This window comes from Camarhynchus parvulus, chromosome 14 (assembly GCF_901933205.1).
Source record: "Camarhynchus parvulus chromosome 14, STF_HiC, whole genome shotgun sequence".
NCBI lineage: Eukaryota > Metazoa > Chordata > Aves > Passeriformes > Thraupidae > Camarhynchus > Camarhynchus parvulus.
Genome location: NC_044584.1, coordinates 3,485,645 through 3,500,788, shown reverse-complemented (window position 1 = coordinate 3,500,788; position 15,144 = coordinate 3,485,645). Strand labels below are relative to the sequence as shown.

Here is a 15,144-nt window from a genome sequence, read left to right as displayed (position 1 = left end):
CAGGCTCTTCTCTTTGGTGTCAGCTAGTAAATCAAGAGGCAAAGGCAGCAACTGATGCCCAGGAAGTTCCATGCAAACATGAGGAACAACTTCTTCACCATTCAGTGCACTGAGCACTGAACAGGGTGCCCAGAGAGGGTGTGGAGTCTCCCTCATTGGAGATATTCCAAAATCATCTGGACACAGCCCTATGCCCTATGTTCTGGGATGACCCTGCTTGAGCAGGGAAATGGGATCAGATGAGCCACTGTGGGCCCTTCCAACATGATCGGTTCTGTGATTGTTGTGTGTTGGGCCCTCATCTGGCCTTGTCAGTGTGCACAGGGGTTTGTCAGCACAGTGTTGAGCAGAGTCTGGCTGCTGTGATCCACCCTGCTCCCTGGCATGTGTCCATGGTTTGCTCGCAGCTCTGTGGCTGAAGCATGGGATGGCTGCCATATGAAAACTATTGGCTGTCTGGACAACCTGCACTGGGAGGAGATGGTATAGCTGCACCTGCAGGGCCAGCCTTTACATGGCCTTTCTAACCATTTTTCATTGACTGTGACATTACAAGCTAACATTTTCAGCTGAAGGTTTTATTTCACAGCTCTACAGCTGTGATATGTCAAGAATTAAACTTAGAGGCATAGATTTAGCAGCATAGTGCTGCTTTTGTTTTGAAGGACTGAAAAAACCAAATCAAATAAAGCTAACAAAAAAGCACGAAACATATGTACTATCACTGCAGTATCTTGTTTTGCTAATAATTTTTCAGACTAATTCCTTTTGTTTTTACAGTCTTAAATTTTGGTCATTAAGGGCAAAATTAGCTAAATTGTGAGAGAAGATTCAGTAGCAGCTTTGACAGAAGGTGGAAAAGATTTAAAGGTCTTTTATACTTGACAAAAGCTCACAGCCAGTGGAGGGGTGAAGCTGCACAGAAAGAGCTCAAACTTGTTCATAGCCCAATTTTCTCAGTAAACAAGCGGGAGAGATAACTATGCACTTTTTAGATGGGAAGGAAGTATCAAAATAATACTAATAAAACTTATGTTGAGCTTTTTAGAACATTCCTAATTTCTGATCAATTATACACTTGTGCTTTCTCGGTGCAAAATTAAAGCTACTTTTTTGTATGTCCTAGACACTAAAATCCTAAAAGTGTACAAAAAGGAGTTAGTTACTGACCTAGATCACAGGAACTTCAGGCCTTGAGTCCAACTTGCCCAAAGCAGGGTATGCTGGGTCAGCCCACCTTTCTATGGGCTTCAGTTAGTTTTATCTTGGAAAGCTCTGAAGATAGACTACGCAACCCTATCAGGGCTTCCTGTTCTTGAGTGTCCTAGGGTGAAAAGGTGTTTCTGGTAGTGGCTGTATAAAACATGATGGCCTGAATGCAACATCCACGGCCAAGTCTCTGCCTATCTGAAACTCTGAATAGGAAAAAAAAAAAACAAACAAACCCCCAAGGTATACACTATCATTTTTATTGTACCTTCTTGGTGGTGGTGCTGGTTGGGATTTTTTTGGTGGTTTTCTTGTTTGTTATTCTCTCTTTCTCCCCCTTGTTTCTGGTGCCCGTGGCCCAAGACAGGCCATTCATGATAACCAGTCCTCTGGCTTGCCACATTTCTGAAGCTCACCATGAGCAGACACTACTGAGAATGGAAGCTATAAAGCAAAAACAACCCTACCAAAATTTTTTCTGATCATGGTGAGAATCATCAAAATTCTCGGATGGGAGATGCCAATGGGAGTTAGGCAACTGATTTCACTGCAATTAAATCACCCTGAAAGACTTGGCCTAATGCAAAAATCTTAACTCCCACCCCCACAAGGCCATGATCATGTAAATAAAGCTTAAATTAAAAAAATCTGAGAGGACATGAACAGCAAGGAACACACTGGACACAAGTTAGACCAAGTATTAGTATGTATTTATGCACAAGAATAAAAACAGCTTTACAAGTTGAATTGGAAATTTAAACAGAAGAAGTTTAACAGCCTTTGTATATTATATTAAATAACCAAAACACCTTTTTCCAAAATTGGTAAAGAATAAATAATATAATTTACAGTATGGTACAAAAAATAATCAGTAAGGACAGGCATTTTGCTTTATACATACACTATATAGGTATATTTATAATCTATAAAACAAATTCACATCTCAAACAAGCCAGAAACCTTAGATGATATGGCTTAACTATTATTAAAAGAAACAGCATTACATTCTGCTGCCAGAACCGTAAGCTCTAAAGCAGTTATCATGTTCAATAATTAATGATAACTTATTGCCGTAGTGCTTGCCAAGGTTTCACTTAGGTAACATTTACAACTTGCTGTGAAATTAACAGACTGAAAGGTTTGAAAAGGTTAAAAAAAAGTGCAGTATTTTCCTTATAAATGCATCTGAAGTCTGAGCGTAGAAAACAAAATGCAACTGAATTTCCACTCTGGGATCTGCTGTCAGTATATGAGATGTCTTTATAAGTTAGATTTGAATCAAGCCATTTAATTCAATTTAAAAATTGAGGGTGTCAAAAAAAGGCTTAACAATGATATATGAAAAACAATTACTATTCCTATGCTTAGTAGATTTAGGGATGCAGTATAAAATGGATTGTATGAATGATCAGAATGCAACACCCTGTACAGATCTCTGTCAGTGTGTGCACACACACCTGGGTGGATCCAGCCTTGGGCTATGGTACTGCTCTGCACCCAGCCCATGGGGATGAGACACCCAATCTTCTGCCATTTACCTTATCAGCTACTCAGAACTGCCTTATGGTCACTGAGAGGGAAAAGCCTAGAGCAGTTAATCCTAGACCTGGAGACTGTTAGTGTCCCTTAGTCCTCTCCAACACCTCGTAGTGCTCCAGGAAGGTACTAACCTAATGAAGTCACTTCTGCCTCGGAAATGATACTGTGTGCAATTCAGTGTTACTTGCTTGGATGTCTGCTTAGCCTGACATTGTCCCTCATACAGATTTTGTTACTGTTGTTGGGGAAGCTGAAATAATTGAGAGTGAAGAAATTTTGAGTATTACCACCTTCCCCGCCATCTGTGCACGCATGCACGTGTGCGAGTGTGTGTATACACCACCTCCTTAGCAGTCTCAGGCACAAACTGATGATGACCACTATTGCAAAGTACATTCACCTAAAATCTAGAGCTGGTCTGATCAGAAATGTGTTTAAATGGCCTTTCATATAATAAGGGTAACAGATACTGCATCAATTCAGAATTACCACAATGATCTTAATTATTCTTAAGTTCTTCCCTTTTCCTCAAAGGGCTTTATTCTTAAAAAGCAGTTTGCAATGCACTACATTTCTGAAATCAAACTCTGCTTCATAATGCCAACTTTTAAGGGGCTGATGCCAAACACTTCTAACCCAACCTTCTGAGTGTTGAACTGATTTCAGCAATTTATACTCTGTAATTACTGGGTGTTTCAAGCCCACTTGCAAAGGTTCAGGGTATTAGAAGTTTTCTGATGTTACGGTATCATCAAAAATAGCCACCTGTTCTGCCTTCATTCTGCAGTAGGGTCCTTCCCCCTGGGTATGCTGAGGCAAGGCAGCTGACAGCTCCTTGTATCGTGGGCAAAAAGCCTTCATGGATCAGGATGAAGTGCTCTGCTCTCCACTCCTGCAGCAGGTACAGCAACACTGGTCTTTATTCTAGGCAACTTCAGAGCCAAACCCAGTGTCATATCCACTGTGTTACCAGCATCAGTAAGGAAGATGAAAAGTTTGTCAAGTTACAAATACACTGGAGACCCCCACATTACTTTTGCAGTATTTAGAAGTTTAAGAATGAGAGTTCAGATTTCTTTTTAGACAGTACTTGATTAGAATGTAACACATTTCCTCCTGCACGTTCTGTAATCCACAGCCATAGTAGGTGCCTTCTACTTTTGTCCTGCAAATCTGAAGGATTTCTGGAGACACAGCATATAGAATAATCAGCATTAGTAATGGAGGAACCCAAAGCCAAGAAGGAACAATCTGGGAAACTCCAAACCATAACACAGCTGAATTATAAGTAAAACTGAAAAGTTTTAGTGGGCATGACTCTTGAGAGTAACAGGTGTCTTCTCCATACCAAGGGAGAATGCTCAGAACAAAACAGGCCCCAGCATTCATTTCTGTGACAGCCTTCAACTTTTCCTATTCTAGGTTTATGTGATTTTCTGACAATTCGATCAGAATTCTCAAACTAGGCTCTGTATGCATCAGAAAACTTGTTCAATTTTCTCCTAATGACATAAAACACAAGACCAACTCCATAGAAGCTAAAAATCATCTGCCTAAAGCAGAGTGAAGGGACTGGGCAAACAGCAGTCAGTGCACTGTGAGCAAGTTACAATAGACTCCCAGTCAAAGAAATGCCTCCTATGAGTAGCTAAAGGCAGGCAGAACTACATCCACCAAGTATAGTGCAAGTTAGGAAATGAACCCATGATAACAGCCTACGGGATGGAGAAGGTTTGTTTATTCATTATTAATACAAAGTTGAGGTGTATATAGGAGCAGCCCCTTGGAAAAGTTCAGATCTACTCACACCAGCCAAGGAATGTCCTCTAACTGGAGAAGCAGACAAGTGCTTAGAAAAGGGGCACAACATGAGGGGAGGGGAGGGGAGGAGGAGGGGAGGAGGAGGGGAAGGGGAGGATTAACTATTAACTTGCTATCCTGTTGAACCCACTGGAATCAGTATCTGGGTTTTTCCTACAGTAAAACACAACATTAAATGCATAGGGATTTCAAAGAGGGAGTGCCAGACCCACTCATGCCTGGGAGTGACTGTAATGAAGAATGATGGTGAGGTACTACAGAGCACCCAGAGTTCACAGAAGAAAGAGGAAGCAGGGAAGGACTAAGGGATTAAGCTAGGACTTGACACTTCTCTTCATAACACAAAACTGATCTCAACTGCTTTAGCATTAACCTAGTATTTGTTCCTACACATTACAATATTCTTTCCTATTTCCTCTCCCAGGTAAATCCTCAGTTTTTGCGAAGATGGCAATATTTACATGTTTCCAGCAAAGCCAAGACTAATTATAACAGAGTTTTCCTGGCATAAGCTCTTCTGCCATGTTTCCAGACCTAAAAAACAACTGTTCTTCAGGGAGAGGAGCAATAAAGCACTCTTCCACTCACAGGGTGAACTGTGCAATGTGCTGAAGAATCTCAAAGGTTAAGAATATAGTGCAGTCAGGGTCATGATGATGATTGTAATGTGATGGGGTTTAAAAGTAGGGGATCCAAGCAGCATGGCAGGAGGGCGGATCAGAGCTTCCCTACCAAACAAGCAAGCAGGTGTGAGCCCCGCTGGAATGGTCAAAGAGCCAAAGGAACAGAGTGGTCTGTAAGAACATAGCATCGAGGAGTGGCAGTGCCCTAAACAGAGTGCAAGAACTTCAGTTTGACTGAATGGTAAGAAAGCTGCCAACTAGGACGTGTCGAGATACACAATGGTTCCCCTACCCACACCTACCCTTATCCTCCACAACTTTCATGGGGATCAGAAAGCATGGCGTTTTGATCACTACTCAAACAATAATTCAAAAACAGGAGCTTGTGGCAATCCCATCCCTACTTGAGCTGCTTGCTTAGGCTATTCCAAAGTACAAGTCCAGGACTGTCCCACAAACCTGCAATCTTACATTGCTGATGCAGGGACACACTATCTTCTGTAACATTATTCCATGTTCTGTTGTTGCCAGCATATTGCACATTCCAGGACTTGCAAGAATTTCTTGAGACCTTTGAAACCAATGCTTCTCTGTTAGAAAGAAGCACACAGGACAGGGATAACTCAGACTCAGCTGCTCCCTCATCAGTTCCAGCTCTGCAAGCTCCAACTTAGCCGAACAGTCTGCACCAGCCTGCTGGTCATTTCCTTACTGTGACAGATCCCCAGTCGGGGGACCACCACCTCCTCCATCAAACAGGATCTCCCTACGAGTGGGCTCAGGTATTGACAGTTCCTGGGCAAGGTCATTAAACCGAGATATGTAATCTATGCTGTTCTCATTCATCATGCAAGCCAGCTGGGAATCCACCACCTGGAAGAGACAAGGAGAGAAGAGATGAGCTACATGTCAGTGGCAATTTCATGGAAAAGCTGAGGTTGGAAGGGACATCCTGAGAGCATTTTATCCAACCGTCTCACTTGAGCTGGGTCAGCTTAGAACAGGCTGCCCTGGACCTTGGCAGGTGTTGAATTATCCCCATGCACAGACATTCCAAAACTCTCTGGGTATCCTGTTTCCATGCCTGATTACCTCAAAACAGATCTCGTCTTCAGGTGGAATTTATTGTGTTCCAAATTTTGCTTGCAGCCTCTCATTCTGAGAAGTGTCTGGCTCCCTCAGCTTCCTTCCCAGCCTCTCCTCATATGAAAGAGACACTTTATCTCACTTGACCTGAGTTAGAGAACAGCTCTTCTCATCCACAACTAAATGGAAGCTTCTAAAAAGCCTAACCACCTATAGTCTCAATGGGTCTTACCTGCTCCAATTTAGCATTAAGGTGCACAGGTAGATGATCTAAAGATATGACCTGTACCACAAGAGCTGCTCACCTGTGCATAACATGGAGGCTTATCTCATCTTCTAAAGGGAGTTGGTAATACTGAGGGCTCCAGTGTCACTTCAAAACCATGCAAATAGATTATCATATATTGCTTTAATTAGAACACACCTTGACAACTTACCACCAAGCAAACAGAATCTTCATATTTATGCGAGAAGTGGATCTGTGTTTCAAGTCTGAAGCTGCCAATGTCACACTAAATCAGCATGAGCTTGCTGCAGCTCCTGGTTACATGGTCTGTACAGAACCTCCTTTTGCAAATCCAAAGGGGAGTAGAGAAATGACACATTCCTTCCATAAGGGAAAGTCCCCAAGAAATTACAAGTTATGTGATGTTGTAATGAGTTTAATAACTAAACTGTGGGATAACTGAGACTGGAAGGGATCTGAACAGGTCTCTGATTCAACCACCTGCTCAAAGCAGGTCCACCTATAAGGACAGACCAGCTCACTCGGAGCTTTATTGATGTGAGCCCTGGAAAGCTCTGAAAACAGTCACTGCATAACATTTCTGGGACACTTGTTTCCTTGCCTGCCTATCGTTGAAGTGAAGTTTTTCTATAGATAAAGCAGAACCTTTCTCAGTTCAGCTTTTGCTTGTTTCTCCCACCTCCCATCACCATTCTGTAAAGGGCTTGCTACATCTTCCTAATGACCCTACTGCAGGCATTGACAGGCAGCAGGGTCCCTCCCATCCTGAAGCCTTTTCTATGCTGAACAAGCCTAGACATCACCCTTTCTTCACCGCCTGATTCTCCTGGTAAACCTCAGCTGAGCTTGCTCTGGTTAATCTCTCTCTCCTATATATTGGGTATTCAAAACTGGTGACAATATTCTAGGCATGATCTCACAGCAGGTAGACACCACTGCTCTACAGAGTAGAGCAGGTTAATAATAATTTTGTTCAATATCCTGGCCATGCTCCTGTTAAAAACAGCTCATGATATCATTCACCTTTGGTTCCACACCTTTGGATCCACTCTGGATCACGCTCAGCTCACGTCTGAGGTACAGCAGAGATGCTTCCCAGGCAGCCAATCCCCAGCTGATACTGCTGTGGGGTTATTCCTTAGTCCCTTCCTAGGGCAGGACTTTGTATTTTCCTTGCTAAGCTGCATAATGTTCCTGCAGCTCATTCTTCCTGTCTGTCCTTCTGAAAGGGAGCTCTGTCCTTGAGTGTGTCACAGCCTTAAAAACTGCTGGGCTTCATTCTACCCCTTCAGAAGAATTCAAAACAAAGGGATACCTCTGCCAACAGAGACAAGTAATTCAGCAGCACAGAACCTTCTTCCATCCTCTCAAGTGACCTGCTACTAGCCATGTCCTACTTCTTCCTTCTGGACCTATCTATTTTTTCCTACCAGGCTTCCAACTGTATTGTAGCTGCATCACTATTAATCTTGCTCTTATATTTGGCACTTTCAGTTCTTGCTCTACAAAGCAGGACTCACACAACAGAATGACTGAATCTTTCTCTGTCAGAACAAAGGTATATCCAACAGATGAATATGACCTCCCTCAGCAAAAAGAACCTGGGTTGAAGGCACTTACAGCAGCTTCTCACACCAGCTCCGGGGTCGGGTAATTGCCCTCAGATAATTTTACATCTTTCTGTTATGACTGTAATTCTTCTCCACTGAGCTGAAGTGCAGGTGTCAAAGCACCTCTGTGTTTGAACTATCTCAGGAAGGTCTGAGGCTGAGTACCCAGTAACTGTAACTTCCAGCACTGCAAGGGGAAGCAGACTCTGAGTATAATTTGCTGACATACCTCTGCCACATCTGCCAGGGACCGTGACACAAAGGAGTCCCGTGAGTTTCCATCCAGCAGGCTGGGTCCCAGTAAGGAGGTGCCACTGGTGTTCCCAGCTGGAGTTGGTAACATTTTTCGTCCCTTCTCTGGGGAGATGAAACTTGCTACAAAGAAAAGACACGTCAGTAAGTCACTGCACTGAATGTTCTTAACTGGGAGGATAAAAAAGAAGGGCAAGGAAATTCAAAATGGAGGACAGATATCCATTTCTTCCATCTTTTAAAAATTATGTGTTGCCAGCATTGATACCACACTGCTAAGAGTAAGAAGACTTATTACAATGGCTCTGTGAATTATTAATTAAAAAAAAACTCTCAACAACTAAACCTCAACCAACCCCAGTGAGTGACCTCATGTCTTTGAAATAGTACTTATCAAGCACACACAAAGTCTGTTTTTCCACCAGCAGAGCCAAAGACATCTGTTCATTTTGGCACAACAGTCCAAATGTCTCACCCTAACTGATGAGTCAGGCTCCAAACAGACTACATGGAACTGCCAAGGAATTACTTGTCCCAGGCTATGGGCCCCAATCTAGCAATAGGATCTTTTCAGGAACAGACTTGTAAAGAGAGAGAAAATGTACTCAAGGCAACACTGTGGAAATGAAAGCAAGAAGTATTTGGAATAATTCTACAAATGTCCTACTGGGTTTACAATTTTTCAAAGGATTCACTTCTGTTAAACAATGTTGGGGTTTTTTGGTTGCACTTCTCTGTATCTGGACACTTACAGAACAAGCTGCTGAGGGAGGAGTCTGTGGAGTCATTGGGGTACCATTGGGGATCATGGGTGGGAGACGCAATCCAGTTCTGCTGAGGACTACTGGATGGGGATGGAAGACTTTTGGAGCTGTCACTGCCATTCAGCTTTGCAGGAGAGAGAGAAACACCTTCACCTGTAAGCCGATGTCAGGGATCATGAATTCAGTCAATATGGTAAAATTACAGGACACTGCAACAATTTTTGTTTAGAAAGGAAAAAAACCCCAAACAACAATAACCTCCCCCCACCCCATATTTGCTAGAAAATAAAGGTCGGGCACAGAATTTTATTTCCAACAGATACTTGGAAACAAACAAACAAACAAAAAACAAACCCACAAAAACCTCATAATCCAAGAACTCCTTCCTGGAAAAGTTTCTGCTGCTATGTAAGATGTCAAGAATTTTTTTTGAAGTTGATAGGCAGACTTTAGCTAGTCTTAGACTTACTGTATTGGCCAGAGCTAATGGCTATTTCAATGATGGAATCACTGATCTGAGTGGCAGGTTCGCCTTGGGAAAGCACATCTTCAGGTGGTCCAGGCAGGGAAATATCCAAGAGAGCAGAAACATTGGGAGGAGAGAGCCGAGTACTGGAAGCTTCTGATGAGGGAAGTGGAGGGGTGGACAGACCATTCTGGAGAGAAGTCTTGGCCAGTTCTGGCATAGAAAGGACTGATGTACCCTGTTACAAAAAATGGAATTAAGTGTTCATAAATTTATTAAGAACTCAGAAAACTAAAAAGGCACATTTTGGCTCCTGAGTATCAGATTAAAACCAGACTTCTAAGGGAAAAAATCCAGTAGATATTATGCCTAAATTAGAGGAATATACTATTTATATAATAAATCTGTATTATTTTAATGTAAAGTACCTATAAGAATAAACAAATATGCTTCAGCCCATATCCTGCCAAATAATCTGAAAAAATATGAATCTGGAACATTCCAAAGACAGCCTACATAACGGAACAAGCATAATCTTAAAATTAACATAATTTTGATATATCTACAAGACAGTTCCCAATAGGTATGTATTAATTTGACTTTGTGTAGGCAAAACCCCTTTAACTTCTGGAAGAGAATACACATATTTTAAACTGGTAACTCACATTTATTCACTTTTTGCAGCCAGACTTCCCAAAATTCAACTGATCTTTAAGGAGCCTCATTACCAGTACCTCATCGTAGAACTGTAACTTTTTTTTTCATGTAGTGTATACACAGCTGTCCTAACAGCAAGAACCGGAACCCAAGGCCCCATTACCATAATAAATACCTCATAGGTTCATGTCCTAACATCTTAAAAAATCTTAATCTCCTTTACGCTCTCCAATCAAACTAATTTTTTCACATGCAGGCATCACAGTGAGCATGGAAAGTGCTTCCACTGAAGAAAAGAAGAGACTGTATTCTGAGGCCTAAAAATCCAGCACCAGGTCCTGGATCCCAGCGGAGAAAGAGTCTGGGGACAGGATGAGAACACTCCTACAATAGTGCCATCACAGTTACTATTTAAGTATCTGTCTATGTCTCACTGGATCCCGTACAATGAACAGTGAATTTCTGGAAAGGATGCTGACATTACAATCACAATTTTAGTCCTAATAATCCTCCTTTAGCTACATGGAGGCAGCAGGACTGCAAACTGCTGAAATGAACCCTTGCAATGTCTAAAATATGCACATAGATATAGCAGAGCGATTATAAACTCCTCCACTCTATTAAGAGAGATGTAAAGCTTGTTTGTCCCTCACAAGTCAGGGACTGTCATTGTCACTTTGATTTTAGGGAATGGCACACACACATATTTAAGCAGCTTTCCTAAATTTCTTTAAACTTCTTCAGATGCTAAGGATTTCATTTCCTCTAGACAGTACCAGTGGTGCACAATTACCTGGGAGTACAGAGTTTTAACTAGCAATACCAGTGGTATTTTCACAGAACATTACCCATTCCAGAGCATTGTTCCTCCAGCACACACTGTACCTGGAAGCCATCCTGCTCGGGCCGGGTCGGCAGGCTGATGTACGGCACCCGGCACCCTGGGCCTGAGCCCTGCAAGCACAACAGAAACCACATGAGTGACCAGCTGGGGAGGGAAGAGATAAAGGCCTGTCACCATTCATCTGTGCTCCTCATATATCTCATGTCTTTCAAAATGGTACATCAACTCCCTCAGAACATGACATGGACTAACATGTGTCTGGGTCTCAATGAAAGAAACAGCAAGGAGAAATTACAGTTTCCATTCCAAATACAATCCCAAAAAGTCGATGTTTTGCCCCAGATTTCCTCCTGAATTTCTGAAATGCCATCATCTTTTTTCCAAGCGAGATTCTGGATTGCCAAGTTCAATGCTCTACCAGCTGCAACCCATTTTACAGGATGAAAATTCATTCAATGAGATGATGCTTTGATCCCTCAACCCCAAATACACAGTACACAACACAGACTGGGTCTGCCATGACAGCAGTGTCTAACAGCAAGCCCCAGGAGAAACCTCACTGAGGAATCATAATAATACAGCTTTTTTATACAATGAAAGAACAAGACAGTTAAGCACTTGAAAAAAGCTTGTTTAAGAGCCTCTGACCTCCACAGTGGTGATGGAGCCTCCATTCTGATGTGCTACTGCTGGCTCCTGCCCTGTCACTACTGTGGGCACTGCATCCGGTGACAATGGAGACACACCTGGCAAACCATCTGCATCCAGGACAGGCATGGGACTACCAGGGATAATGCCAGCACTTTTAGCTGCCAAGTCAATAGCACCTTGGGTGAGACAAAACACCAAAAAACATATTACAAGCTTCTTCTTCACTTTGGTATGATTCTCTAAAAGATTATTTTTTTAAACTTACCCAGAGTCAAAACTGCACCTATGTAAAAAAGCAGCAATGATAATCAGATATCAGATGATAATGATCTGATCATCTGGGTCAGCTGCTTCTGTGCACCAAGTGTAACACTGCTTTTAGCTAAAATGTTTAACTTTTCTGCCCTGTTCCAACCTCTTACTAGGTATATCAAAATAGCTGAGAAACATCCCAGCTCCCCTCCCATGCTCCTATTTTTTTTTTCTTTTTGTCCTCCAAATTGGTAAGTAATTATGCAATTTCCAGAAATTTTCCATGGGTTACTAGAGGAGGTCTAGAAACATTTAATGCCTTATTTTGTTATCTTGCCTCTGACAGCCATGTAGACTCTGTGTAAAAATTGCAGGTTGTTGTAAGGGTCAACCTCACCCAGACCTTTTAAAATCCACTTCAAACATCTGAATGTCTTCTCATCTCAAAAGAATCCTCTAGGTAAAACATAGATGCTGTCACTGTTTTAACCTCATTAATTGTTCTAATTATGGAACTCACTCTCTACTGCGAGACAATACTTGCCTGGAGGACACCAGCATGGGTTTTATTGCAAGAATTCAGAATTACTTACTAGACAGATGGTTGGTGGCCTGTGTTGGAAGAACTTTGGGCACAATTGGACGAGAAACAGCAGCTTTAGTCAGTGAGGACTGGACTGGCCGAAATGAACCTCTCCCTGGGGGGAAGCATTAATACCTTTCAGGCAAATGAAATCTAACACCTTTAAGGCAAAACACAACACAATTCAATGGAAGCAAATAAATTCTAAACAGCGGCAAGCTGCAGGAATGCAAGTAGTGGAGATGATGGTATAGCACTAAAATAGTGATGTGAGCTAAGCAGTGTCTTGCCACGGACACGCAACAGTGAGTGCTGCTGTGCCATTGGTGCTGCTCTCATACTGTCAGTGAAGACAACCCTTCAGGCCTCATGCTGCTTCTCATGGGGGATCACCTGTACTACCACTGTACTCAAGAGTGTACCAGCAGAAAAGGACATATGGGCAGTGGATTGCTTATGCTGTATAAAATTTAGACAGTATCCCAGGTACTAGGCTAAGCCCAATATAAAATCTAGACAAATTATTACACCCTACAGAACAAAAATTCCTATCTAAGTATTTTATTCCAAATTTCGTCTTCCTGCTGAGAACTCCTTGCTCTTCTGTGATTTCAATCTTGGGAAATTGAAGAAAAAAATTTTATAAAAAGCATGACTTGCTTCACAATGATCCAGGAGAGCAATTCCATCATCCTGAAGGCTAGTGACACTGTCATTTCGAAAGAGTATTTTCTTCTTTTTAGAAATTACTTCTTTATGCAGTTTTAAGGGACGCTTTTCAGTTTGTAGAAGTGCTAGACTCACCTGTAATGGATGAGTTGGATAAGATAGAAAAGGAACAGACATGCTGGGATGGATTTCCAGACGGTCTAGGGAGCAGTGTTCTCTATGTGAGAGAAACAAGAAACCAGAACAGATTTAAACACAGACAGTAACACTCATGGTGTAAGTTGCAGGAGTTCACAAGACCTTTCAGAATAGCAGAGTATTTCTGTAGCATTACTATCATGCACCAGACACAGCAATGTGATCAGTGTGCTCTTGAGAAAAAAGCTACAGAAAGGAATGATGTGTTTTCTCTGTGAACTACTAAAACAAAGTATTTCCACATGGAAATTCTCAGAGAAAGGCTGATTAGAACTATAATCCTCTCTGATTATACTTGCAGTGATTTACAAATCTCTCTCAGAAGTAATTTTAAGCATGGTACCTAGTCTGTGTACAAACTTATCTGCCCTTAAAATTCAGCAAGTGTAGATGAGTGAGACATCTGTGTGTGCTTGGGAGCTCTTAAAACACATGAAACTGCCCAGATCTGAAGATGTCAGGATCAAAAATAGTCCAGGGGTAATTTCTGCATCCCCCACTCTTACACACAACAGAAGAGAAAAAAATGGTATAGTGACACTTGTGAACTTTGTTTTCCCCAGGTTACTATTAATCAGGTTTCAGATTTCTTTTTTCTCACCTGCCTCTGGTGTCCCTGTCACATGTGCCTTTTCCCAGGGTTAACAGAGCAGTCTGAAGGAAGGTAATACCTGTCTGTCACCAAAGCACCAAGACAACCGGCCATTCCTTCCATACATCTTTTTCCAAGTCCCATTTTTCCCCAAGAACCATTGTTCTTTCAGCGTGTGTTATGGCTTATTTCACTACAGAGGCTTATATCCACCACAGTTTAACATCCACTACTGAGAAGGAAGCAGGAAAAGGATATAAAGGAAAATTTTGTAGTTAAGAGGGCTGCCAGCTCCAACACCGCCAGCACAGGACAGTACAGGGACAACACTGCCTGCGCCTCAGTGCCAGAAGGCCCAGGTAGCAGAACCTGCTTCTAGGTTTCAAAAGCCTCTTCCTGAGGCTTTTTTATTTCTCCAAACTACCTTAGGCACTGGACTTCCACTGTTGTTGATATTCTTCATACAGGGAATGTAACATGGCTAATTACACTAGAGATTGAAGTGTTTGTTCCTTCATAATTTCAGCTTTATATTTCCAGTGGATGCATGAGGGAAATTCAGGGTTTTTTTTGTCACGTACAAATTACTACAGCCTTACTGATGCTCAGGGAGCAAAACAGGCATTTACACTTTGCTCTGACCTGTACTACCAGTGGCTTCCGCAAGTGCCTGTTCCGTAACTTCCTGGGCTTCGGAAGGAAGAAGTCCGACTGCATCTGGACAACAACAGGAAATGCATTACAAGTATTTAAAGCATCCAGACACAGAATAAATTATATCCCCCAAATTCTTATTTTCGATAAAGATGAATTAAGAATTAACCAGAATACTATGTTTTGTTTCAGATAGCACAATATCCTTCCTGCTAGAGTCAGAATATTTTCCACCAAGGATGTATTTTTTCTTCTTTTTTTATAGAGATAAAGCTTTGTCCCAAAAAGCCATTTCATTACCAACTACTTCAGCTTCCTACAAAATTCTTACTGAGATTGTGTACATAAAAATTAGAATTTGACTTATGTACAGCAATGAGGCTATGTTAAAATTAGCTACACATCAGAAGGGGATAAGTTTTTGCTA

General features: G+C 41.8%; 1 protein-coding gene across 3 annotated transcripts in view; it reads right to left on the bottom strand.

Moving 5' to 3' along the window:
- Window positions 1–1,906: 1,906 nt before the first annotated feature.
- CRAMP1 (cramped chromatin regulator homolog 1) overlaps window positions 1,907–15,144 on the bottom strand; it is a 49,012-nt gene continuing 35,774 nt past the window's right edge. For all 3 annotated transcript variants that reach the window (XM_030957915.1, XM_030957913.1, XM_030957914.1), the window contains exons 13-21: window positions 14,706–14,780; window positions 13,409–13,490; window positions 12,615–12,719; window positions 11,767–11,945; window positions 11,160–11,228; window positions 9,621–9,855; window positions 9,140–9,304; window positions 8,365–8,510; window positions 1,907–6,065 (exon numbers count right to left, since the gene is read on the bottom strand). In XM_030957915.1, coding sequence (XP_030813775.1) covers window positions 5,901–6,065; window positions 8,365–8,510; window positions 9,140–9,304; window positions 9,621–9,855; window positions 11,160–11,228; window positions 11,767–11,945; window positions 12,615–12,719; window positions 13,409–13,490; window positions 14,706–14,780 — 1,221 coding nt within the window. In that variant the 3' untranslated portion in view covers window positions 1,907–5,900. The remainder of the gene's footprint in view (window positions 6,066–8,364; window positions 8,511–9,139; window positions 9,305–9,620; window positions 9,856–11,159; window positions 11,229–11,766; window positions 11,946–12,614; window positions 12,720–13,408; window positions 13,491–14,705; window positions 14,781–15,144) is intronic.